This window comes from Hemitrygon akajei, chromosome 4 (assembly GCF_048418815.1).
Source record: "Hemitrygon akajei chromosome 4, sHemAka1.3, whole genome shotgun sequence".
NCBI classification, from domain to species: domain Eukaryota; kingdom Metazoa; phylum Chordata; class Chondrichthyes; order Myliobatiformes; family Dasyatidae; genus Hemitrygon; species Hemitrygon akajei.
Genome location: NC_133127.1, coordinates 104,599,738 through 104,624,120, shown reverse-complemented (window position 1 = coordinate 104,624,120; position 24,383 = coordinate 104,599,738). Strand labels below are relative to the sequence as shown.

The 24,383-nt window shown below is 41.3% G+C and overlaps 1 protein-coding gene across 4 annotated transcripts in view; it reads left to right on the top strand.

Moving 5' to 3' along the window:
• trim2a (tripartite motif containing 2a) overlaps positions 1-24,383 on the top strand; it is a 386,751-nt gene that overhangs the window by 284,439 nt on the left and 77,929 nt on the right. For all 4 annotated transcript variants that reach the window (XM_073043157.1, XM_073043161.1, XM_073043158.1 and 1 more), the window contains exon 7: positions 12,852-12,955. In XM_073043157.1, coding sequence (XP_072899258.1) covers positions 12,852-12,955 — 104 coding nt within the window. The remainder of the gene's footprint in view (positions 1-12,851; positions 12,956-24,383) is intronic.

Here is a 24,383-nt window from a genome sequence, read left to right as displayed (position 1 = left end):
GCCATTCCGAAAGGGACCCGTTAATCGCTACTCTTTGTTTCCTGTCAGCCATCCAATTTTCAATCCATGTCAGTACTCTGCCCCCAATACCATGTGCCCTAATTTTGCCCACTAATCTCCTATGTGGGACTTCATCAAAAGCTTTCTGGAAGTCCAGGTACACTATATCCCTTGTCCATTTTCATAGTTACTCTCGTCTGGTGCACTCAGTTTCTGTGGCCAACCACTGCATACCTGATCCTCAACCTTGCCCACTTCTTTGTAGTTCTTCAGAAGAGTTGGAACAGCATATCTTGAAACTCCTGTGTGCTGCAAAATTTCTGATTGGGAGAGTCCTTGCTGATGTAGGATGACCACCTTGTGTCTTGTTCCTCTACTCATTCTTAACATTGTGTAAGAATTGATGGTTAAGCTGTCACACCTGCCACACCCTCACATTTTAGTTTAGTTGTCCTTCACTAATTTTGATTCCTTCTATACCCGTTTCTGTTTCAGTTGATCAGTTTTAGTTGGACCAAGTGCTAGAAATTGGGTCTAGCTGGGTGGGCACAGTGTTGGGTCAAATGGTCTGTTTCTGTGAGGTTTTTATTGCACAACTCTATGGATAGGCTAGGACTTACCCACTGCACCCCTAGAGCACAAGTGATCTTACGGAGGTTTATAAAAACCATAAGCAACATGGAGAAGGTGAATAGTCACAGCCTTCTTCCCCAAGGTAGTGGAGTTTAAAACAAGAGGGTGCAGACTTGAGCGGAAATAAGGTTTAAAAAGGGCCAAGGGACAAGTTGTCCCTACACGGGATGGAAGCTATGTAGGATGAGTTACCACAATTAGTAGATGCAGGTACGAAAACAATATTTAAAAATTTTTAAAAAGCGGCCAGTGAGTGAGTGGGTCAGTGAAGGAGTGGAGATTTGAGGCTTTGACTCGAGAGGCTGAGGACGAGCTTCACTCCAAGTGAGGTAAGGCTGGGTAAGTTCCTTTCAAAGGAGAAAGTTTCAAAAGTTGAGGCAAGTATTGGGTAGGTCATGGCAGCTGAGATCGGCCCTGTGGTTTGTTCATCCTGCAGCATGTGGGAAATCAGGGATACTTCCAGTGTCCCTGACGACTATGTGTGCAGGAAGTGTGTCCAACTGCAGCTTCTGGCAGACCGCATTGAGCGTCTGGAGCTGCGATTGGATTCATACTGGAGCATCCATGATGCTGAGAAAGTCGTGACTAGTACGTTCAGTGAGTTGGCCACACCGCAGGTAAAAGCTACACAGGCAGAAAGGGAAGGGGTGGCCACTAGACAGCATAGCAGTAGGCAGGTAGTGCAGGAGTCCCCTGAGGTCATCTCCCTTCTAAGCAGATATACTGTTTTGGATACTGTTGGGGGAGATGTCTCATCAGGGGAAGGCAGCAGCAGCTGAGTTCATTGCACCATGGGTGGCTCTGCGGCACAGGAGGGAAGGAAAAGGAGTGGGAGAGCTATAGTGATAGGGGATTCGATTGTAAGAGGAATAGATAGGCGTTTCTGCAGCCACAAACGAGACTCCAGGATGGTATGTTGCCTCTCTGGCGCAAGGGTCAAGGATGTCTCTGAGCGGCTGCAGGACATTCTGGAATGGGAGGGTGAACAGCCAGTGGTTGTGGTGCACATAGGTACCAACGATATAGGTAAAAAATGGGATGAGGTCCTACAAGGTGAATTTAGGGAGTTAGGAGATAAACTAAAAAGTAGTCTCTGGATTACTACCAGTGCCACGTGCTAGTCAGAGTAGAAATAGGAGGAAATTTCAGATGAATACGTGGCTTGAAAAATGGTGCAAGGGGGAGGGATTCAAATTTCTGGGGCTTTGGAACCAGTTCTGGGGGAGGTGGGACCGGTATAAACAGGACGGTCTGCAGCTGGGCTGGACTGGAACCAATGTCCTAGGGTTCCAGGACAGCGTTTGCTACTGCTGTTCAGGAGGCTTTAAACTAATGTGGCAGGGGGATGGGAACAAGTGCAGAGAGACAGAGGGGTGTAAAATGAGGGTAGAAGCAAAAAGTAGTAAGGTGAAAAGTAAAAGTGGCAGTCAGGCAAATCCAGGGCAAAAAGCAAAAAGAGCCACTTTTCAACATAATTGTATAAGGGCTAAGAGTGTTGTAAAAACAAGCCTGAAGGCTTTGTGTGTCAATGTGAGGAGCATTCGTAACAAGGTGGATAAATTGAATGTGCAGATAGTTATTAATGAATATGATATAGTTGGGATCACAGAGACATGGCTCCAGGGTGACCAAGGATGGGAGCACAACATCCAGGGATATTCAATATTCAGGAGGGATAGACAGGAAAGAAAAGGAGGTGGGGTAGCATTGCTGGTTAGAGAGGAGATTAACGCAATAGAAAGGAAGGACATTAGCCTGGAGGATGTGGAATCGATATAGGTAGAGCTGCATAACACTAAGGGGCAGAAAACGCTGGTGGGAGTTGTGTACAGGCCACCTAACAGTAGTAGTGAGGTTGGGGATGGCATTAAACAGGAAATTAGAAATGCGTGCAATAAAGGAACAGTAGTTATAATGGGTGACTTCAATCTACATATAGATTGGGTGAACCAAATTGGTAAGGGTGCTGAGGAAGAGGATTTCTTGGAATGTATGCGGGATGGTTTTCTGAACCAATATGTCGAGGAACCAACTAGAGAACAGGCCATTCTAGATTGGGAATTGAAGGAAGGGTTAGTTAGCAATCTTGTCGTGTGAGGCCCCTTGGGTAAGAGTGACCATAATATGGTGGAATTCTTCATTAAGATGGAGAGTGACATAGTTAATTCAGAAACAAAGGTTCTGAACTTAAAGAAGGGTAACTTTAAAGTTATGAGATGTGAATTAGCTAAGATAGACTGGCAAATGATACTTAAAGGGTTGACGGTGGATATGCAATGGCAAGCATTTAAAGATCGCATGGATGAACTACAACAATTGTTCATCCCAGTTTGGCAAAAGACTAAACCAGAGAGGGTAGTGCACCCGTGGCTGACAAGGGAAATTAGGGATAGTATCAAGTCCAAAGAAGAAACATATAAATTAGCAAAAAAAAAGCGGCACACCTGAGGACTGGGAGAAATTCAGAGACCAGCAGAGGAGGACAAAGGGCTTAATTAGGAAAGGGAAAAAAGATTATGAGAGAAAGCTGGCAGGGAACATAAAAACTGACTGTGAAAGCTTTTATAGATACGTGAAAAGAAAAAGATTGGTCAAGACAAATGTGGGTCCTTTACAGTCAGAAACAGGTGAATTGATCATAGGGAACAAAGACATGGCAGACCAATTGAATAACTACTTTGGTTCTGTCTTCACTAAGGAGGACATCAATAATCTTCCGGAAATAGTAAGGGACTAAGGGTCTAGTGAGATGGAGGAACTGAGGGAAATACATGTTAGTAGGGAAGTGGTGTTAGGTAAATTGAAGGGATTAAAGGCAGATAAATCCCCAGGGCCAGATGGTCTGCATCCCAGTGTGCTTAAGGAAGTAGCCCAAGAAATAGTGGATGCATTAGTGATAATTTTTCATAACTCCTTAGATTCTGGATTAGTTCCTGTGGATTGGAGGGTAGCTAATGTAACCCCACTTTTTAAAAAAGGAGAGAGAGAGAAACCGGGTAATTATAGACTGGTTAGTCTGACATCGGTGGTGGGGAAAATGCTAGAGTCGGTTATCAAAGATGTGATAACAGCACATTTGGAAAGAGGTGAAATCATTGGACAAAGTCAGCATAGATTTGTGAAAGGAAAATCATGTCTGACGAATCTTATAGAATTTTTTTTGAAGATGTAACTAGTAGAGTGGATAGGGTAGAGCCAGTGGATGTGGTATGTTTAGATTTTCAAAAGGCTTTTGACAAGGACCCACACAGGAGATTAGTGTGCAAACTTAAAGCACACGGTAATGGGGGTATGGTATTGATGTGGATAGAGAATTGGTTGGCAGACAGGAAGCAAAGAGTGGGAGTAAACGGGACCTTTTCAGAATTGCAGGCAGAGACTTCCAGTGGCTGTAATGGAGTAGGTTGTAGTAGCTACGTGCTCCGAAATTATTCGCTTACTTTGCTGTTTAAACCTATCTCGGTGAGAGCACCATGAGTAGAAAACACTCAAAAAAAGAGACTACTTTAGAGACTTTGACTGAAATGTTTCACCAAATGTCAGAGAAACTCGAAAAATTGGATAAACTGGATGACTTGGAATCCAAGTTTGACTTGTTACAGAATTCTTTCGACCTGGTTAAATCTGAACTGAAAATGCTTAATCAGAAACTTGGAAGTATACAGCAGACTGTGAATGACCACGAAATTTGTATTAAGCTCCACGAAGAATCTCTGCCGGTGTTGCAGAAGGATATCGAAGGTTTCAAGAAAATTTCTAAGGAACAACTTAAAAAATACGACGCGTTACTGAAGAAACTTACAGATTTGGAGACCAGGAACCGAAGGTGCAATATCAGAATTCTTGGGCTTCCTGAAAAACTGGAGGGTAATCAGCCTATCGATTTTTGTGCTCAAATGCTGAAAGATTTATTCCCTGATATATTATCGGAACTACCAAAATTTGAGCGCGTTCACCGAGTTACCCCGCCTAATTGGGATCCTGCCAAACCTCGCTCTATTATCATTCGCTTTTATGACTATCAGATTAAAGAATAGATCCTTCGTGAATCAAGGAAGAAACGTATATTACAATTTCGTGATGAACAGTTTCGGATCGTTCAAGATTATCCACCGGAAGTTCTAAGAGCTAGACAGGCTTTTAAAGAGGTCATGTCTGATCTTTTTAAGCTTGGCTGTCGCCTTTCTCTCAGAGATCCGTGTAAACTCAAGGTTACTACTTCTGATAATAAGGTTTCTTGGTTTACGAAGCCTGAAGAAGCTAAGAAATTTTTACAAAGTCTCCATGCTTAAATTCAACCTTGAGTTGTTTTATGTTAAATGTTTTAATTTCAGGTGTTCAATCAAGTAATTGGCGCTTTGTTGATAACAAGGTTTCTTGGTTTTACGAAGTCTTAATCATTTGTTTGATTAGGTAACTGGCGCCTTGTTATCTTTCAAACTATGCAAAACATGCAGGCAGGCTGCATCCATTTTCTCTTTTGCTGTTTTCTGCCTTTATATGGGTCCTCTAATGTTACTTTTTCGTAGCTCTTTTTAAACAATACGTTATATTCTCTCAGAGTTATGTTGATTTTTACCTTCCTTTTAGTAATTTGACTGAAAGTAATTATGTAGGGTGTACATGCAGTAATTACTGAGGAATGAAACTATAGGGTGTTTTGCTTTACCTTAAATTCACTCAGATTTTTCCTATTTTTTGATTATTTATATACCTTTCGGTCTTTTACTGTTTTTCAATAGTATACAATATTCTATATTATTGCTGGTTTTTGGTTTTTTCATTATTTTGCCATTTTATCCTTTTTTTCTCTCCCTTGAATGCCTTAAATTAGTCATGTAGGAAGCTATCTAAACCGCTTCCCTTTTTAATGATCTTCTATTTGTTTCTTTACTCTTTTTTTGCACCCGCGAGTATATGCTGTTTTACTTATTGATTTTCCTTATTTGATTTTCCTTATCTGTCTTTCCTTTTTTTACCGAGACTAATACTTATATTTTCCCAGGGTTTTTTTTTTCATAATTAGCAAACTTACTTACTTTGATATTTTGTTTTTGTGTATATATATATATATATATATATATATTTACAATTGTTTATTCAGCACAGCTATACATATATAGTTTCTGGAGCCACCGGAGTTTTGGGTTGGGAACGTCAGAATTAATCTTCAGCCTCCATTGGCTGATTTCTCTCTTTGGGGGGAGGGAGGGGGGAAATGGGTTCTTCTATAAAGCTGATTGGATGTTTTTACTGTTTTATTTATTCACTATCTACATGTCTGTGATTACCTTTTATACATTACTAAAGGATACTTGATGGATTCTTTTATTAATATACTCAGTTTTAATCTGAAAGGTCTAAATAACCCTGTGAAACGAAATAAGATTTTCTCTTATATCCGGAAACTTAAAACTCATATAATCTTTCTCTAAGAAACCTATATTCGTAAAGATGATATATAAAGTTCTTTCATATACATTTACACTCACCCTCTCAATCTAGATCGAGAGCCGTCTCTATCCTGTTTGATCAGAATGTATCCTTTATTCAACATAATGTAATTTCTGATAGAAATAGGCACTTTGTTATTGTTTCGGGTAGTCTTGAGAATAAACTAATCGTATTTGTGAATGTATATGCTCCAAATACAGATGACTCCTTGTTCTTTGAACGTCTTTTCTCTTTTCTGCCTGATTTGAATCGGTATTCCTTAGTGATGGGTGGAGATTTTGATTTTTGGCTTGACCCTATATTAGACCACTCTTCAAGTAAAACCCCTGTCACTAATAAATCAGTCCTACTTTTTAAATCTTTTTTATCTCAATGTGGTATTCTTGACGTGTGGCGTCTTTTACACCCCCAAGAAAAGGAATATTCATATTTCTGTCAGGTTCATCATATGTACTCTCGGATTGATTATTTTTTTATAGATCGAAACTTGCTTCCACTGGTATGATCCTGTGATTATAAGGAGATTGCTTTGTCCGATCATGCACCTGTGCTTCTGGCTTTAAGACTACCTGTTTACTCTGTACCAAATAGAAGTTGGCGTTTTAACTTATCATTGTTATCTGATAAAAATTTTCTAAAGTTTTTGGAAAACCATATTTTTTCTTTAAAGAAAATTTTAAAGGAGATACTGCTGGTAGTATAGTCTGGGATACTTTTAAAGCATATATTCATGGACAAATTATCTCTTACTCTACCTATATAAAGAGAAAAGCTGACAAAGAAAGGTCTGACCTAGCAGCGATATTAAAAGATCTTGATCGAAAGTATGCTGTATCTCCGGATCCAAGTATATATAATAAGCGTATTGAAATCCAATCCAAGTACAATCTTCTGCTGACTTACCCAATTGAACAACAGCTGTTGAGAGATAAAACTCAATTTTACATTCACGGGGATAGAACTGGTAGTTTATTAGCCAATCACTTAAAATGGTTTACAGTTAATCGTCAAATCACAGAAATTTTTAAAGATAATGGAACTAAGACAACCGACTATTCTGAAATTAACAATGTATTTAAAGACTTTTACCTTAAGTTGTATCAGTCTGACTCTTATTCAGATGATACCTATATGAATGCTTTTTTCAGTAATATCAACATTCCTACATTGTCTGCTGATAGTCTAACACAGTTAGATCAGCCTATTTCCAATGGAGAAGTGAGGCTATACGTGCTTTACATTCTGGTAAGACCCCAGGACCTGATGGCTTTCCTGGGGAGTTTTATAAAACTTTCACTACGTTACTTACACCTTATTTATCCTCTGTTTTATCAGAATCCTTTAAATCAGGTAAACTCCCTCAATCTTTTTATGAAGCTTTTATTGATCTTATTCTTAAAAAAAATAAAAATCCAGCTGAATGTTCTTCATACAGACCAATTTCTTTATTAAATGTTGATGCAAAAATTTTATCCAAAATCTTAGCTTGAAGACTTGAAAATATTCTACCATCTATTATATCACATGACCAGACAGGATTTATTAAAAATCGTTACTCACATTTTAATATACGTCAGTTATTGAATGTGATATATTCACCATCCAAAAAAATATCAGAGTGTATATTATCCTTAGATGCAGAAAAAGCTTTGATAGGATTGAGTGGAATTATCTTTTTAAGACCTTAGAAAAGTTTAATTTTGGGCCTAATTTTATTCGTTGGGTTAAATTAATCTACTTGTCTCCTACCGCTCAGGTTATTACTAACTCCCAAATTTCTAAGCCCTTTAAATTACAGCGGGGAACTAGACAAGGTTGTCCTCTTAGTCCTTTACTTTTCGCTTTAGCTATAGAACCCTTAGCAATAGCACTTTGAGAATCTAAGGACATTTCTGGTATACTAAGGGAAGGTATGTCTCATAAAATTTCATTATACGCTGATGATATTTTACTTTTTATCTCTAACACTGAAACTTCTTTACCTTTGGTTCTTTCTTTAATCTCCCAGTTTAGTTCTTTTTCAGGATATAAGCTGAACCTACATAAAAGTGAGCTATCTCCTTTAAATGACCTAATGTCATCAAATGCCAAATTTCTGTTCAAAGTTGTTACAAGTCAATTTACATATCTAAGTGTAACAATTACTAAAAACTTCAAGAATTTATTTAAAGAAAACTTAAACCCCTTATTGAATTATGTGAAAAAGATGCTTTCTAAATGGCCCCCTCTTTCTTTATCCCTAATTGGCCGAATTAATTCAATTAAAATGAAGATTCTTCCTAAGTTTTTATATCTTTTTCAGGCCTTACCTATTGTTATTCCTAAGACGTACTTTGATTCTTTAGATTCAATTTTAACCTCTTATATTTGGAATAATAAACAAGCTCGTTTAAGTAAAGTTTACTTACAAAGAAATAAAGAGATGGGTGGAATAGCCCTACCCAATTTTAGGTTTTACTATTGGGCTGCCGATATAAGGAATATTACTTTCTGGTCCTATTATATTTATCGTAAAGATTGCCCATCATGGGTCTCCTTAGAAGTTAATTCTGTAAAAAATTCCTCTATTGTCTCTCTTCTTGGATCATACTCTTCTTTTTCAGCAAATTGTTAAGCAAACTTTAAGGATCTGGTCTCAATTTAGAAAATTTTTTTGGTTTAGCGAATTTTTCATTATCGTCTCCCATTCTCCTTAATTATTTTTTTTATCCCTTCCATGACTGATAAAGTCTTTAAAGATTGGGATGAACTAGGTATTAAGTGTTTTTGGGACCTGTTTATCTCAGGATCTCTTGCTTCATTTGACCAATTGTCAAATAAATTTGCACTCCCAAAAACACATTTTTATAGATACCTTCAAATTAGAGATTTTTTATGTTTCCAATTAGTTACTTTTCCTATAGGTCCTGATAAAAACTTACTGGACGATCTCTTAAATTTAAAACCTTTTGTTATTGGTTCTATTACCGGTATCTATAACTTGTTGATTGATTCTAGACAAGACTTTTTAGATAAAATAAAAAAAGTTTGGGAGGATGACCTAAGATTGTCAGATTTCTGATGATAGATGGAATAAAATTCTTAAACGGGTTAATAAGTCATCTTTCTGTGCTCGTCATTCTCTTCTACAATTTAAAGTGGTTCATAGAGCTTACATTTCTAAACAGAAGCTGTCCAGTTTTTACCTGAATGTTTCTCCACTTTGTAATAAATGCAACTCTGCTGATGCCTCTTTAATTCATATGTTTTGGTTTTGCCCTACAATTGAAAAGTTTTGGCGGGAAGTATTTCATACCTTCTCACAACTTTTTAGGGTTCAATTTGACCCAAATCCCCTTACTGCCTTGTTTGGTATTATTGCAAATGAAAATATAACTTTAAATACTCCTAACCTACAGGTTTTAGTTTTTACCTCTCTTTTAGCAAGAAGAGCAATCTTGCGTAAATGGAAGGAGTCTACCCCTCCTACACATCTTCAATGGCTACGTGATATTATGTCTTATTTAAATTTAGAAAAGATCCGCTGCTCAATCTTAAATTCGAAACAATCTTTTTATAATATTTGGGGACCTTTCCTAAATTACTTTTCCAATTTATAAAGTTTAACAGTGCACAGACTTTTATGTATATTTTTATCTTCTCTTCTTAAGTGAATATGTCTTTTTTTTTCTAATTATCCATTGTCATCCATCAGCTTTTTTCTTTGGTAGTTGGTAGGGGGTTGACTTTTTATATAAAAAATTTATTTTATGATGTATGACTTATCTTTAAATTTTTGATTACAGAGTGGTATACCTTTATGTGTTATGCTATAACATTTTGATCATTTTTATTACAATATATGAATGTACACAAGTTATGTTGAGATGTATCTATGTGTTGCACTCTGTAAATCTTGTTTTTTTTTCTTCTGAATAAAAATATTGTAAAAAGAAAAGAAAGAATGGCAGGCAGTGACTAGTGAGGTACCACAAGGCTCAGTGCTGGGACCCCAGTTGTTTACAATATATATTAATGATTTAGACGAGGGAATTAAATGCAGCATCTCCAAGTTTGCGGATGACACGAAGCTGAGCGGCGATGTTAGCGGTGAGGAGGATGCAAAGAGGATGCAGGGTGACTTGGATAGGTTAGGTGAGTGGGCAAATTCATGGCAGATGCAATTTAATGTGGATAAATGTGAGTTTATCCACTTTGGTTGCAAGAGCAGGAAAACAGATTATTATCTGAACGGTGGCTGATTAGGAAAAGGGGAAATGCAACGAGACCTGGGTGTCATTGTACACCAGTCATTGAAGGTGGGCATGCAGGTACAGCAGGCGGTGAAAAAGGCAAATGGTATGTTGGCATTCATAGCAAAAGGATTTGAGTACAGGAGCAGGAAGGTTCTACTGCAGTTGTACAAGGCCTTGGTGAGACCGCACCTAGAATATTGTGTGCAGTTTTGGTCCCCTAATCTGAGGAAAGACATTCTTGCCATAGAGGGAGTACAAAGAAGGTTCACCAGATTGATTCCTGGGATGGCAGGACTTTCATATGAAGAAAGACTGGATCGACTAGGCTTTACTCACTGGAATTTAGAAGATTGAGGGGGGATCTTATTGAAACGTATAAAATTCTAAAGGGATTGGACAGGCTAGATGCAGGAAGATTGTTTCTGATGTTGGGGAAGTCCAGAACGAGGAGTACAGTTTAAGGATAAAGGGGAAGCCTTTTAGGACCGAGATGAGGAAAAACTTCTTCACACAGAGAGTGGTGAATCTGTGGAATTCTCTGTCACAGGAAACAGTTGAGGCCGGTTCATTGGCTATATTTAAGAGGAAGTTAGATATGGCCCTTGTGGCTAAAGGGATCAGGGGGTATGGAGAGAAAGCAGGTACAGGGTTCTGAGTTGGATGATCAGCCATGATCATACTGAATGGCGGTGCAGGCTCGAAGGGCCGAATGGCCTACTCCTGCACCTATTTTCTATGTTTCTATGGAATGGGGAATAGAGAAGGTGGGGGTCATTACTGGAAGTTGAGAAATCAATGTTCATTCCTTCAAGTTGAAGGCTATCCAGACAGAATACAAACTGTTGCTCCTCCAACCTGAGTGTGACCTCATCCTGACAGTAGAGGAGGCCATGGATTGGCATATGGGAATGGGAAGTAGAATTGAAATAGATGGCACTGGGTGAGTGTGGTAAACTATGTGTATACCTGTCTGGACATGCCCCTCTGCTGACTGCTCCTGTGGCTCCTCCCACAGACCCCTGTATAAAGGCGATTGGAGGCACTGCTCCTCCCTCAGTCTCCAAGATATTGTGGTCACTTTTGCTGCTAATAAAAGCCTATTGTTCGCCTCCCGTCTCTGAGAGTTATTGATGGTGCATCAGTGATCCCCTTTTTTCTGGCAGACGGAGCTTAGGTGCTCGGTGAAGTAGTCTCCCAATCTACTTTGGGTCTCACCGACATACAAGAGGCCACACCGGCAGCATCGAATACAATAGATGACCCCAACAGACTCATGAGTGAAGTGACGCCTCAACTGGAAGGACTCTTTAGGTCCTTGAATGGTGGTGAGGGAGGTGGTATTGGGGCAGGTGTAGCACTTGTTCCACTTGCAAGTATCAGTGCCATGAGGTGCAGATGGACAAGGGAGTCGCATCGAGAGTGATCCCTCAGAAAGCAGGAACTGGGGGTGGGGGGCAGGGAAAGACATGCTTGGTGGTGGGACACGCTTTTTGACACACCTTTCCCATTGTAATCTGTAGTCTACATCCCAGCTACTGTTTGGAGGCCTGTATATAACTGCCATCAGGGTCCTTTTACCCTTGCAGTTTCTTAACTCAACCCACAAGGACTCAACATCTTCCGATTTCTATGCCACATCTTTCTACTGATTTGATGCCATTCTTTACCAGCAGAGCCATGCCAACTCCTCTCCTACCTTCCTACTCCTCTGATACAATGTGTAACCTTGGATATATGGCTCCCAAGTACAACCATCCTTCAGCCGCGATTCAGTGATGGCCACAACATCATATCTGACAATCTGCAAAAGTGCAACAAGATCATCTACTTTATCCACACAACATTAACCACCCTTTAGTCTTCTAGCACGTCATCCATCACTAACAATGATGTAGGAATGGCTCCTGAATTTTTTCATTAGCTTTCTGGCTGTTATGAATATACCCAAGTAAGCTCTGAGGTCTATCTACCTTCATATGTTTCAAGATGTCCAGTACTTTTTTTGCTGTAATATGGACTATACCCCAAGATCTCTCAAGGTCCATACTCTCCATGGCCTTCTGCACAGTAAAAGAACAGGAGAAATATTTACTGAGGACCTCAACTATATTCTGCAGCTCCACAGAAAGTGGTCCATTTGATTTTACAAAGGCCCTGACTATTCTCCCCTTTAAAATGCTTATAAAATCTCTTTGAATGTCATGTAGATGAGTTGGATGAGTGGACAAATGCTTGGTAATTGTTGATGAATGTGAGGTTATCCACTTTGATTCTAAAAGCAGAGAGACATTTCTGAGTGTTGGATTTCTGTGTTGATAGTGTTGATTTCTGAGTGTTGGATTTCTGTGTTGATAGTGTTGATTTCTGAGTGTTGATACCCATGCAAAAGGACATGGGTATCGTACTAAATATGTATGTTCAAGTGCAGCAAGCAGACAGGAAGGCAAAGAGTTAATTGGATTTCATTGCAAGAGAATTTGTTTCAAATGTTTCATTTATTTTACCAAATAAGCTTTGTTTTCCCTACAGGAACAAAGGGAAGAAATAAAGGAGAGTTTACCAATTTACAGGGAGTGGCCACTTCTACCAATGGGAAGGTCATGATTGCAGACAGTAACAATCAGTGTGTGCAGGTAAGGTGATGCGTAAAGGCCAAAAGCTCCATCAATACTCCTTAACCCATCTGTGTTCTTAATTGTGTATTCCCACTGTTACTTAGATGTATTCTTAATGAAATGCACAAAGCATTCTTCTGAAATGTGAAACCAGTTTTGAATTGAGCTCTGATAAATTTGGGAGGGGTGATAATTTCCTTTGTTGAAATTAATTTTCACAATTCTCTGGCTCACCAATCCTTTGAATGTGGTACCTCTCGCTTCAAACTCCTCTCTAACCTTAAATTCATTCCCTCTAGTATCAGACATTCCAGAACTGGGAAAAGATGGTGGCTGTCTCTATATCTCGCTCAGAATCTTAAACTTCTATCAGGTCTTCACTCAGTCTCTGCTGCTCTAGAGAAAGGAACCTAAATTTACCCAACCTCTCCTCTAATCCAAGTAAGCATCTTCAGCATCCTGTCCAAAGACTCCACATCTTTCCTAAAATGGGGTGAGCAGAATTGAATGCAATACACCAGATGCAGGTCAACCAGAATTTTATAAAGCTGCAAGGTAACATCCTAACTCTTCAAGCCAATGCCTCAGCGAATAAGGACAAGCATGTCAGGTATCTTCTTTACCACCCTATTAACGTGCGCGATTACTTTCACAAACTACTGCACTTTTATAGATAAGCCAATTTGAAATCCAAACTGCCGAGTCACTGTGGATCCTGTACATCCCAGTCTTGGATTAGCTTTCCATGTCAAATACCTAACTAAAATCCATGAAGACCACGTTCTCAGCTCTAACCTCATAAATCACCTACATCATTCCTCAAAAAAATCTCCATTAAATTAGTGTGACAGAACTTTCCAAACTACATCAATTCAATGGAAACCCCTATCTGCTCACTGAAGCCTCATTAGTCAAAGCCTCACACTTGTATTCAAACGGTGCACTGCACTCACAGCTCAAACACAGTCACTCCCAAAATCTGGCTGTTCCACTAAATCAGCTCTCTTTTATTTGTTGACGGGGGCTGGTTCTGCCTCCAATGACTTAAGGAGTGTGCAGGGCAACTTTAAACTGAAAAAGAACTTCTGCTGCAGCATTTCCCTTTAAACTTTGAAATTCGTGGCTGGCTCCACCTCCGAACACTTACTGAGCATACATTGTGTATGGACTAAGAAAAATCTTCCTCAGATCCACTATAAATTTCTTTCTCCTCAGATGCTATGCAGAGGAGGTGTTTCCTTCATGCAATATGTATCCCATGTAATTTTGACCACCTCAATCATGTCTCCACTTGGCCTTGCCCATTCAACCCTGGTTTAGTCAGTCTCTCTTCATAACTTAATCCAATATAACTAAAGATATGCACACTTTACAGTGCAGTTATGCCGCTTGTATAGTGTAGCGAGCAGAACTTAAAGCATTCTGCATGTGTACATGAGAGAAGGGTTGCAGCTGAATGGAAGAGGAACAAATATTTTGGTGAGGAGCTTTGTGAGTACGATTTAGGAGGGTTTAGCCTAGTCTGGTATTGGAAGGTGGGGCAAACCCAAAGCAGTAGTGGGACAGATGGGAAAGTTAAGGCAAATATAAATGTTAAAGCAAGCCAGTTCAGTAGAGGAACATCTACCAAGGAGGATGATGCTCAAAGTAAGGTGAGGAACAGTTTAGGGGACTGCGTGTTCAAGCTGGAGTTAAGGCAAAACTGGCAGGATTTGAGAGCCCTGGTTGACTGGGAGTGTTGATAGATAGATAGATAGATACTTTATTCATCCCCATGGGGAAATTCAACATTTTTTCCAATGTCCCATACACTTATTGTAGCAAAACTAATTACATACAATACTTAACTCAGTAAAAATATGATATGCATCTAAAATCTAAAATCACCCTCTCAAAAAGCATTAATAATAGCTTTTAAAAAGTTCTTAAGTAGTTTACTTAAATACATTGAGTCCTAACCCTGGCACTTTAACATATCTTACTCCTGGCAGTTGAATTGTAAAGCCGAATGGCATTGGGGAGTATTGATCTCTTCATCCTGTCTGAGGAGCATTGCATCGATAGCAACCTGTCGCTGAAACTGCTTCTCTGTCTCTGGATGGTGCTGTGTAGAGGATGTTCAGGGTTTTCCATAATTGACCGTAGCCTACTCAGCGCCCTTCGCTCTGCTACCGATGTCATACTCTCCAGTACTTTGCCCACGCCAGAGCCCACCCTCCTTACCAGCTTATTAAGATGTGAGGCGTCCCTCTTCTTAATGCTGCCTCCCCAACACGCCACCACAAAGAAGAGGGCGCTCTCCACAACTGACCTATAGAACGTCTTCAGCATCTCACTACAAACATTGAATGACGCCAACCTTCTAAGGAAGTACAGTCGACTCTGTGCCTTCCTGCACAAGGCATCTGTGTTGGCAGTCCAGTCTAGCTTCTCGTCTAACTGTACTCCCAGATACTTGTAGGTCTTAACCTGCTCCACACATTCTCCATTAATGATCACTGGCTCCATATGAGGCCTAGATCTCCTAAAGTCCACCACCATCTCCTTGGTCTTGGTGATATTGAGACGCAGGTAGTTTGAGTTGCACCATATCACAAAGTCCTGTATCAGTTTCCTATACTCTTCCTCCTGTCCATTCCTGACACACCCCACTATGGCCATGTTGCAGAAAGGAAAAGGAGGTCTATAGTAAGTCAAGCAACTTGCATCAAACAAATAATCTAATGATAAGAGATGTAGAGGTACATTTTAGAGGGACATCAGAAAGGAAAATATGATTACCAGAGTGCTCACCCATGCTTGGAGCCAAAAGAGACTGGGAAGATCTGAAATGGGGTTTTTACATCTGTATTTCCTTGGGAGATGGATACAGGGTCTATTGATGTGAGACAAAGCAGCAGTGAAGTCATGGACCATAAACAGATTACAGACCTGGATCGGTGCTGGGTATGTTGTTGTTTGCCATCTATATCAACAATCTGGATAATAATGCGACTAACTGAATCAGCAGATTTGTGAATGACACCAAGATTGGGGTGGGGTGGACAGTGAGGAAGACCATCAGAGCTTGCAGTGGAATCTGGATCAGTCAGAAAAACAGCTAAAAAATGGCCAATGGAATTTAATGCAGACAAATGCGAGGAGTTGAACTTTGGTAGGATCAAACAGGGTAGGCATTACACAGTGAATGGTAGGGCACTGAGGAGTGTGGTAGATCAAAGGGATCTGGAAATGCAGGTCCATAATTCATTCAAAGTGTTGTCACAGGTTTAAAGGGTCATTAAAAAAGCTTTTGGCACTTTGGCCTTCATAAATCAATTCATTGAGTGCAGGAGATATGATGTTATGTTGAAGTTGTATAAGACATTGTTGAGCCTAATTTGGAGTATTGTGTGTAGTTTTGGTCTCCAACCTACAGGAAAGATGTAAGTAAGTTTGAAAGAGTACAGAGAAAATTTACAATGATGTTGCTGTGACTGGAGAACCTGAGTTATAGGGAGAGATTGAATACATTAGGACTTATTCCTTAGAACGTAGAAGATTGAGAGGAGGTTTGATAGAGCTATACAAAATCATGAGGGATATAGATAGGGTAAATACAAGCAGGCTTTTTCCCTTGAGGTCGGGTGGGACTACAACAGAGGTCATGAGTTAAGAGTGAAAGGTGAGAAGTTTAAGGGGAACATGAGGGGAAACGTTTTCACTCAGAAGGCCGTGAGAGTGTGGAATGAGCTGCAAGCACAAGTTTTTCCATGTGAGCTCTATTTCAACGTTTAAGAGAAGTTTAGATGTGTATGTGGATGATTGGGGTATGGAGGGCTATGGTCCCAGTGCAGGCTGATGAGAGTAGACAGTTTAAATGGTTTTGGCATGGATTTGATGGGCCGAAGAGCCAGTTTCTGTGCTGTACTTCTCTATGACTGTAAGATGAGGCATTGGGTGCCAGGAAATGGCCATCAGTGTCCTCTGTGCAAATAAGCAGTTAGCGCAGAGCATCCCTGTGGCCGTTCCCCTCTGTAATGAACATACTGATGTGGCAGATGACCTCCTCGGGGAATGCCGTGGAGACCAGGTTATAGGCACTGAGCATAGGTCCATGGTGCAGAGGGGAAGGAGGGAGAAGAGGGGAGCAGTAGTGATAGGGGACTCAATAGAGAGGGAAACAAACTGGATTTTCTGTGAACAAGAACGGAACACCAGATGGTATGTTGTCTCCCAAGTGCCAGGGCCAGGAATGTCTCAGATCACGTCCACAAAATTTTGGAGAGGGAGGGAGAGCAGCCAAATGTCTTGGTACATATTGGTACCAATGACATAGGAAGGAAAAGCAAGGAGGTTCTGAAGAGAGAACTTAGAGAGGGAGGGAAAAAGCTGTGAAGCAGGACCTCAAGGGTAGCAATTTCTGGATTGCTTCCTGTGCTATGTGCCAGTGAGGGTAGAAACAGGATGATTAGGCAGATAAATGCATGGCTGAGAAGCTGGTTTAGGGGGCAGGGCTTCAGGCTCTTGAATCATTGGGATCTCTTTGGGGGGGGGGGGGGGGGAGGCATGACCTGTATAAAATGGACGGGTTACACCTGAGCCCAAGAGGTACCAATATTCTCATGGGCAGATTTGTTATATCTGTTGGGGAGGGTTTAAGCAGGGGGCTGGAAACTAGAGTGAAGGGACTTGGGATAAGACAGATGGTAAATAAGTAAAGATAGTACACAGTCAGACTGTCAAGAAGGGCGGGCAGATGATATGGAAAAATTTGCAACCTGCAGGGTGAGTATCAGTGCATTAGCTATGCAGAATCTAAAATGGTAGCAAATACAGCACTTAAAGTGTTAAATCTCAATGCACAAGGTATAAGAAATAAGGTGGATGATCTTGTTGCACTTTTACAGATTGTCAGGTATGATGTTGTGGCCATCACTGAATCGTGGCTGAAGGATGGTTGGAGTTGGGAGCTGAATGTGGCTGTGGATGGTGTGGCTCTGCTGGTAAAGAATGGCATCAAATCAATAGAAAGATGTGATACATGTTGAATTTTTGTGGGTTGAGTTAAGAAACTGCAGTGATATACAAGCTTCCCAACAGAAGCTGGGCGGTGGACCACAGATTCCAACAGGAAACAGGAAAGGTGTGTCAGAAGGGCAATGTAATGATAGTCACGGGAGATTTCAACATGCAGGTTAATTAGGAAAATCAGGTTGGTAATGGATCTCAAGAGAGTGAATTTATTGAATGCCTATGAGCTGGCTTTTTAGAGCAGTTTGTCATTGATCCTACTAGGGGAATCAGTTATACTGGATTGGATGTTGTTATAGAATGAACTGGAGGCAATTTGGGCGCTTAAGATAAAGGAATCCTTAGGACACAGTAATCACAATATGATTGAGTTCAACTTAAAATTTGATAGGGAGAAAGTAAAGTCTGACATAGCAGTATTTCAGTGGAGCAAAGGAAATTACAATGGTACGAGAGGGGTGTTGGCCAAAGAAAATTGGAAGGAGGTGCTGGTAGAGATGACAGCAGAGCAGCACTGGTGCAGGTTTCTGGGAAAACTGAGGAAGACAAGTGAGTGCAGTTACTATTACAACGGAGAAGATGTTCAAAAAACTGAAAGACCTAAAGGTACACAAGTCACCCGGACCAGATGAAATGCACCCTAAGGTTCTGAAAGAGATAGCAGTAGAGATTATGGAGGCACTAACAATGATCTTTTAAGAATCATTGGACTCCGGCATGGTTCCAAAGGACTGGAAAATTACAAATGTCACTCCACTCTTTAAGAAGGGAGGGAGGCAAGAGAAAGGAAATTGAAGACCTGTTAGCCTAACCTGAGTGGTTGGGAAGATGTTGGAGACAATTGTTAATGATGAGGTTGTCCTTGGGGACACCGGACAAAGTCAGCATGGTTTCCTTATAACCATATAACAGGGAAGATGTGATATAGGATCATTCAGGAAAAATCTTGCCTGGAAAACCTGTTGGAATTCTTTGAGGAGATTACAAGTAGGATAGATAAAGGGGATGCAGGAGATGTTGTATATTTGGATTTTCATAAGGCCTTTGACAAGGTGCCACACATGAGGCTGCTTACCAAGTATTGAGCCCATGGTATTACGGGAAAGTTACTGGCATGGTTAAAGCATTGGCTGATTGGTAGGAGGCAGCGAGTGGGAATAAAAGGATCCTTTTCTGGTTGGCTGCCAGTGACTAGTGGTGTTCCGCAGGGGTCAGTGTTGGGATTACTTCTTTTTATGCTGTATTTCAATGATTTAGATGATGGAATAGATGACCTTGTTGTCAAGTTTGCAGATGATACAAAGATTGGTAGAGGGGCAAGTAGTTTGAGGAAACAGGAAAGCTGCAGAAGGACTTGTCAGCCAAGGTCAAAAGGATGAGTACTGAAGATTGGTGGACAACTTTGGTCAGTGCTGTGGGCTGAATCACCTGCAGCTCAACATTATTAAGACAATTGAGTTGGTGGACTTCAGGAAGGTGATAACACCCTGCACTCCCATCTCCATTAAGGCAAGGGATCTAGAAGTCGTTTGGAGCTACAAGTACCTAGGAACTCAGCTGAACAATAAACTGGACTGCATTATAAGTACAGGGGCTCTGTACAAGAAGGGACAGAGCCAACTGTACTTCCTGAGGAGGCTCCGGCCATTCAACATCTGCAGTACCTTGCTGTGGATGTTCTACGACTCAGTGGTGGCCAGCAATCTATTCTACACTGTAGTCTCTTGGGGCAGCAGGGTGAGAGTAGCTGACACCGAGATCGATAAGCTCGTCAGGAAGGCTGGTTCTGTTTTGGGTTGGAACTTGATTCCCAGCTGGTTGTGTCTGAGAGGAGGATGTGTAGAATTTACGGAGCATTATGAACAATCTCTCTCACCCCCTCCATAGCATACTGGACAAACAGAGGAGCACCATTAGTAACAGACTGATTCCGAGGTTCACCACTGAATGCCACAGGAGATCCTTTCTCCCTGTGGCTATAGGACTCTACAACTCCTCCTCCTTGAGAAAATAAGTGTATGATTTCATTACACATCTGTATTTGCACTGTTACTTTTTAATGCACATTTTGTATTCTTTCATACCTCAGTGCTTACATTTTGTATTTTAAAGTTTATATTTCTGACTGAGCAACCTTGCAACAATAATTTCCTTTGGGATAAATTAAAGTTTTATCTTATATGAGGAACATTTGATATCTCTGGGCCTGTACTCGCTGGAATTTAGAAGGGGGATAGATCTCATCGAAACCTTTTGAATGTTGAAATGCTAGACAGAGTAGATGTGGAGAGGACATTTCCCCTCGTGGGGGAAGCCTAGGACAAGAGGGCACAGCCTTAGGATAGAGGGGCGTCCATTTAAAACTGAGATGTGGAGAAATTTCTTTAGCCAGAGGGTGGTGAATTTGTGGAATTTCTTACCACAGTCAGCTGTGGAGGCTAGGTTGTTGGGTGTATTTGAGGTAGAGGTAGGTTCTTGATTAGCCACAGCATCAAAGGTTATGGGGAGAGTCCGGGGACTGGGCTGAGGAGGAGAAAAATATGTATCAGCTTCGATGGGCCAAGTGGCCTCACTCTGTCTTATGATCTTCAGGTTTAGTTTTTATTTTGGTTTCCACAAACTTCAGTCAAATTTGAAAAGGTGTCACCTACCTCTCACAAAAGGTGTGTAAACAAGGAAGAACTTTGGGAATTTTGTAATGATCCAGGCAGATGCTGCAGATCAGAAACTGTTTGTCAATTTGGCGTACCACAGGACTGGTAATGCTTGAGCAGTCACTGGCCATCCTAAAGCACTGACATGTGGGTTCCGTTTGGCCTCACCCAGCACACTGCAAGGAAGAGACAGAACAATAATTATGAACTTCAAAAATACTCCATTCAAAGGACAACACATTTTCTCACAACTTCAAGTCAATAAAACCATGCAGCAATCAGGTAAATTTATAATGTTTGACAACCTGCATTGACCAGTTCAGGATATGATCATTAGTGACTCACACATCAGTCAGTGTGAAACTAGAGCAAATTTAAATGTTGTTAAAGAAGGACATAGCACCAAAACTGAACACAAGAAACTTCAGCAGCAGTAAATAGTAAGCAATTACTCTGACTAATTCAGAATAGGATGCAGATACAAGGAAGCTGAAGTTACTGGAATCTGAAGCAACATATAATATGCTGGAGGAACTCAACAGGTCGAGAAGCATCTTTTGTAGGAAAGGAACTACCATTGTTTCTCTGCCCATCCACCAATAACCTCTGCCACTCCCCTCTCCCATCCCCACTCCAGCCCTCCCCCTCGCCATCTCCCGTCACTCATCCCCTCTCCTTCCCCTCTCCCCCTCCCCTCCCCCTCCATCTTCTTTCCCCTTGCCCTTCTCCCTTCCCTCTCTCCCTCCCCTACCCCCTTACCCTTCTCCCTTTCCTCTCTCCCTCCCCTACCCCCAACCCCATCTCCCTCATCCCGCACCCCCGACTTCCCCTCTCCCCCCTGCTCCCCTCCTCCCCTTCATGGAGACACCTTCACAAACTCCCATAGTCCCCAATGGCCCTGAGGGCAACATGAGAGCATCCTTCAGGGGGATGAACCCACAAAAAACTCAGACAAGGGTACTTGGCTGAGTACTAACAGCCTGTGCTAATCCACTGGTTGGAGTGTTCACCGATATCTTTAACCTCGCACTTTGGCAATCTATGTACTCACCTGCTTTAAGCAGGTTTCAGTTGTACCTACCTGTACCCAAGAAGAACACAGTGCCTTTCCTCATTGACTATCATCCAATGGGACCCACTGTGATAAAGTGCTTTGAGAGGTTAGTAATGAAACGTACCACTCCTGCCTGAGAAGTAACTTGGATTTGCTCCAATTTGCCTACAGTCACAACAACTCCACAGCAGATGCTATTTCATTGGCTCTTCACTCAATCTGGGAACATGTGGATAGCGAACATGCATAGATCGGGATGCTCTTCATTGACTACAGCTTGGCATTCAATACTATCATCCCTAAGAAATGGGCCTCAATTTCTCCTTGTGCAACCGGAACCTCAATTTCCTCACTTGCCCAGTCAGTTCAGATGGGCAACGACATCTTCTCCACAATCTCCATCAGCACAGGTGAACTGCAAGGCTGCGTGCTTTGCCCCCTGCTCTACTCATTTATACTTATGACTATGAGGCTAAGCACAGCTCCAATGTCATATTTAAGTTGCTGACAACACCACTGTCCTTGGCCGAATCGAAGGTGATGACAAATCAGCATTTCGGAGGGAAATTGAAAATCTGACTGAGTGTTGTCACAACAATCACCTCTCACTCAATATCAGTGAGGCCAAGGAGATGATTTTTGACTATGGGACCAGGAAACTGGAAGTTGATAATCGCACTGCCCATTGGGGGCTCAGAAGTGGAGAGGGTCAACCTCAGTGTAATTATTTCAGAGGATGTGTCCTTGGCCCAGCTCGGTAGCGCCTTCACTCCTTCGAAGATTTGGCATGTCATCTAAAACTTTGACAACCTTCTATAGATGTGTGGTGGAGAGAGTACATTGACATGGAACTGATCTCGATACTCTTGTTGGCGAGCTTGGTCTAATGCCATGAATCCCTAATTAGATAGTAGATTATGGGTGTGTTATGATAAATATGTTAATTAATAAATATATATATTTTGTCGCCCTCAACAATACGTACTCCATTTTGAGTTACTGTTGGTGGCAACAACCTACCTGGGGGAAGTAACAGTGGCCGCGCCTCTGGCCCTGTGGCTCAGAAGGTAGGGAACGGAAGATGGCAGCAGTGATAGGGGACTCTATAGTTAGGGGAATGGATTGATGATTCTGTGGATACGAAAAGGAAACACAGATGGTAGTTTTCCTCCTAAGTGCCGGGGTCCGAAATCTTTCTGGACATATCCACAATATCCTGAAAAAGGAGGGTGAGCAGCTAGAAGTTGTGGTACATATTGGTACTAACGACATAGGAAGAGAAAGCGAGGAGGTCCTGAAAACAGAATACAGGGAGCTAGGAAGCAAATTGAGAAGCAGGACCTCAAGGGTAGTAATCTTGGGATTGCTGCCTGTGCTACATGACAGTGAGGATAGGAATAGAACGAAGTGGCAGATACATGCTTGGTTGAAGAATTGGAGCAGGGGGCAGGGATTCAGATTTCTGAGTGATTGGGACCTCTTCTGGGGCAGGTGGGACCTGTACAAAAGGGACGGGTTGCACTTGAATCCGAGGTCATAGTTGGGAGCTTAACATCAAAGGATAAACTTTGTATCGAAAGGACAGGCAGGAAAGCATAGGCGGTGGTGTGGCTCTGTTGGTAAGAGATGGAATTACATCTTTACAAAGAGGTGACATAGGGTCAGAGAATGTTGAATCTTTGCGGGTGGAATTAATAAATTGCAAGAGTAAAAACATTATGGGAGTCATATATAGGCCTCCAAATAGTAGCCAAGATATGGGGTTGAGATTACGAAGGGAGCTGAAAAGGAATACGATAAGAGTAATGACACAATTGTAATTGGAGACTTCAATATGCAAGAGCATTGGGAAAATCAGGTTGGTGTTGGATCACAAGAGAGAGAATTTGTTGAATGGTTACGAGATGGCTTTTTAGAGCAGCTTCTGCTTGAGCCTACTCGGAGAAAGGCTATCTTAGATTGGGTGTTGTGTAATGACCCAGATCTTATTAGAGAGCTTAATGTAAAGGAATGCTTACGACGCAGTGTGCCATGGTCCTTGACTGTAAGAGAGCAGGAGTGAGTGCCGTTGCTATTACAAAGGAAAAAGTGCTAGGCAAACTGAAAGGTCTTAAGGTGGATAAGTCACCTGGACCAGATGGACTACATCCCAGAGTCCTGAGAGAGGTTGCTGAAGAGATAACAGATGGTTGTGGCCTTTCAAGAATCACTTGATTCTGGAACGGTCCCGGAGGACTGGAAATTGCAAATGTCACTCCATTCTTTAAGAAGGGAGGAAAGCACAAGAAGGGAAATTATAGGCCAGTTAGCCTAACCTCCATGGTTGGTAAAGTGTTGGAGTCTATTTCAGGATATTTGGAGACTAATGATAAAATAAGTCAAAGTCAGCATGGTTTCTGTAAAGGGAAATCTTGCATGACAAAATTTGTTACAGTCCTTTGAAGAAGTAATAAGCAGGCTTGCCAAAGGAGAGGCAGTGGATGTCATTTACTTGGATTTTCAGAAGACACTTGTAAGATTCCACACATGAGGCTTCTTAACAAGATAAAATCCTATGGCATTACAGGAAAGGTACTTCAATGGATAGCAGAGTGGCTGATAGGCAGAAGGCAGCAAGTGGGAATAAAAAGGACTTTTTCTGGTTGGCTGCCAGTGACTAGTGGTGTTCCTCAGAAGTTAGTGTTGGGACTGCTACTTTTCACATTGTTTGTTAATGACTTAGATA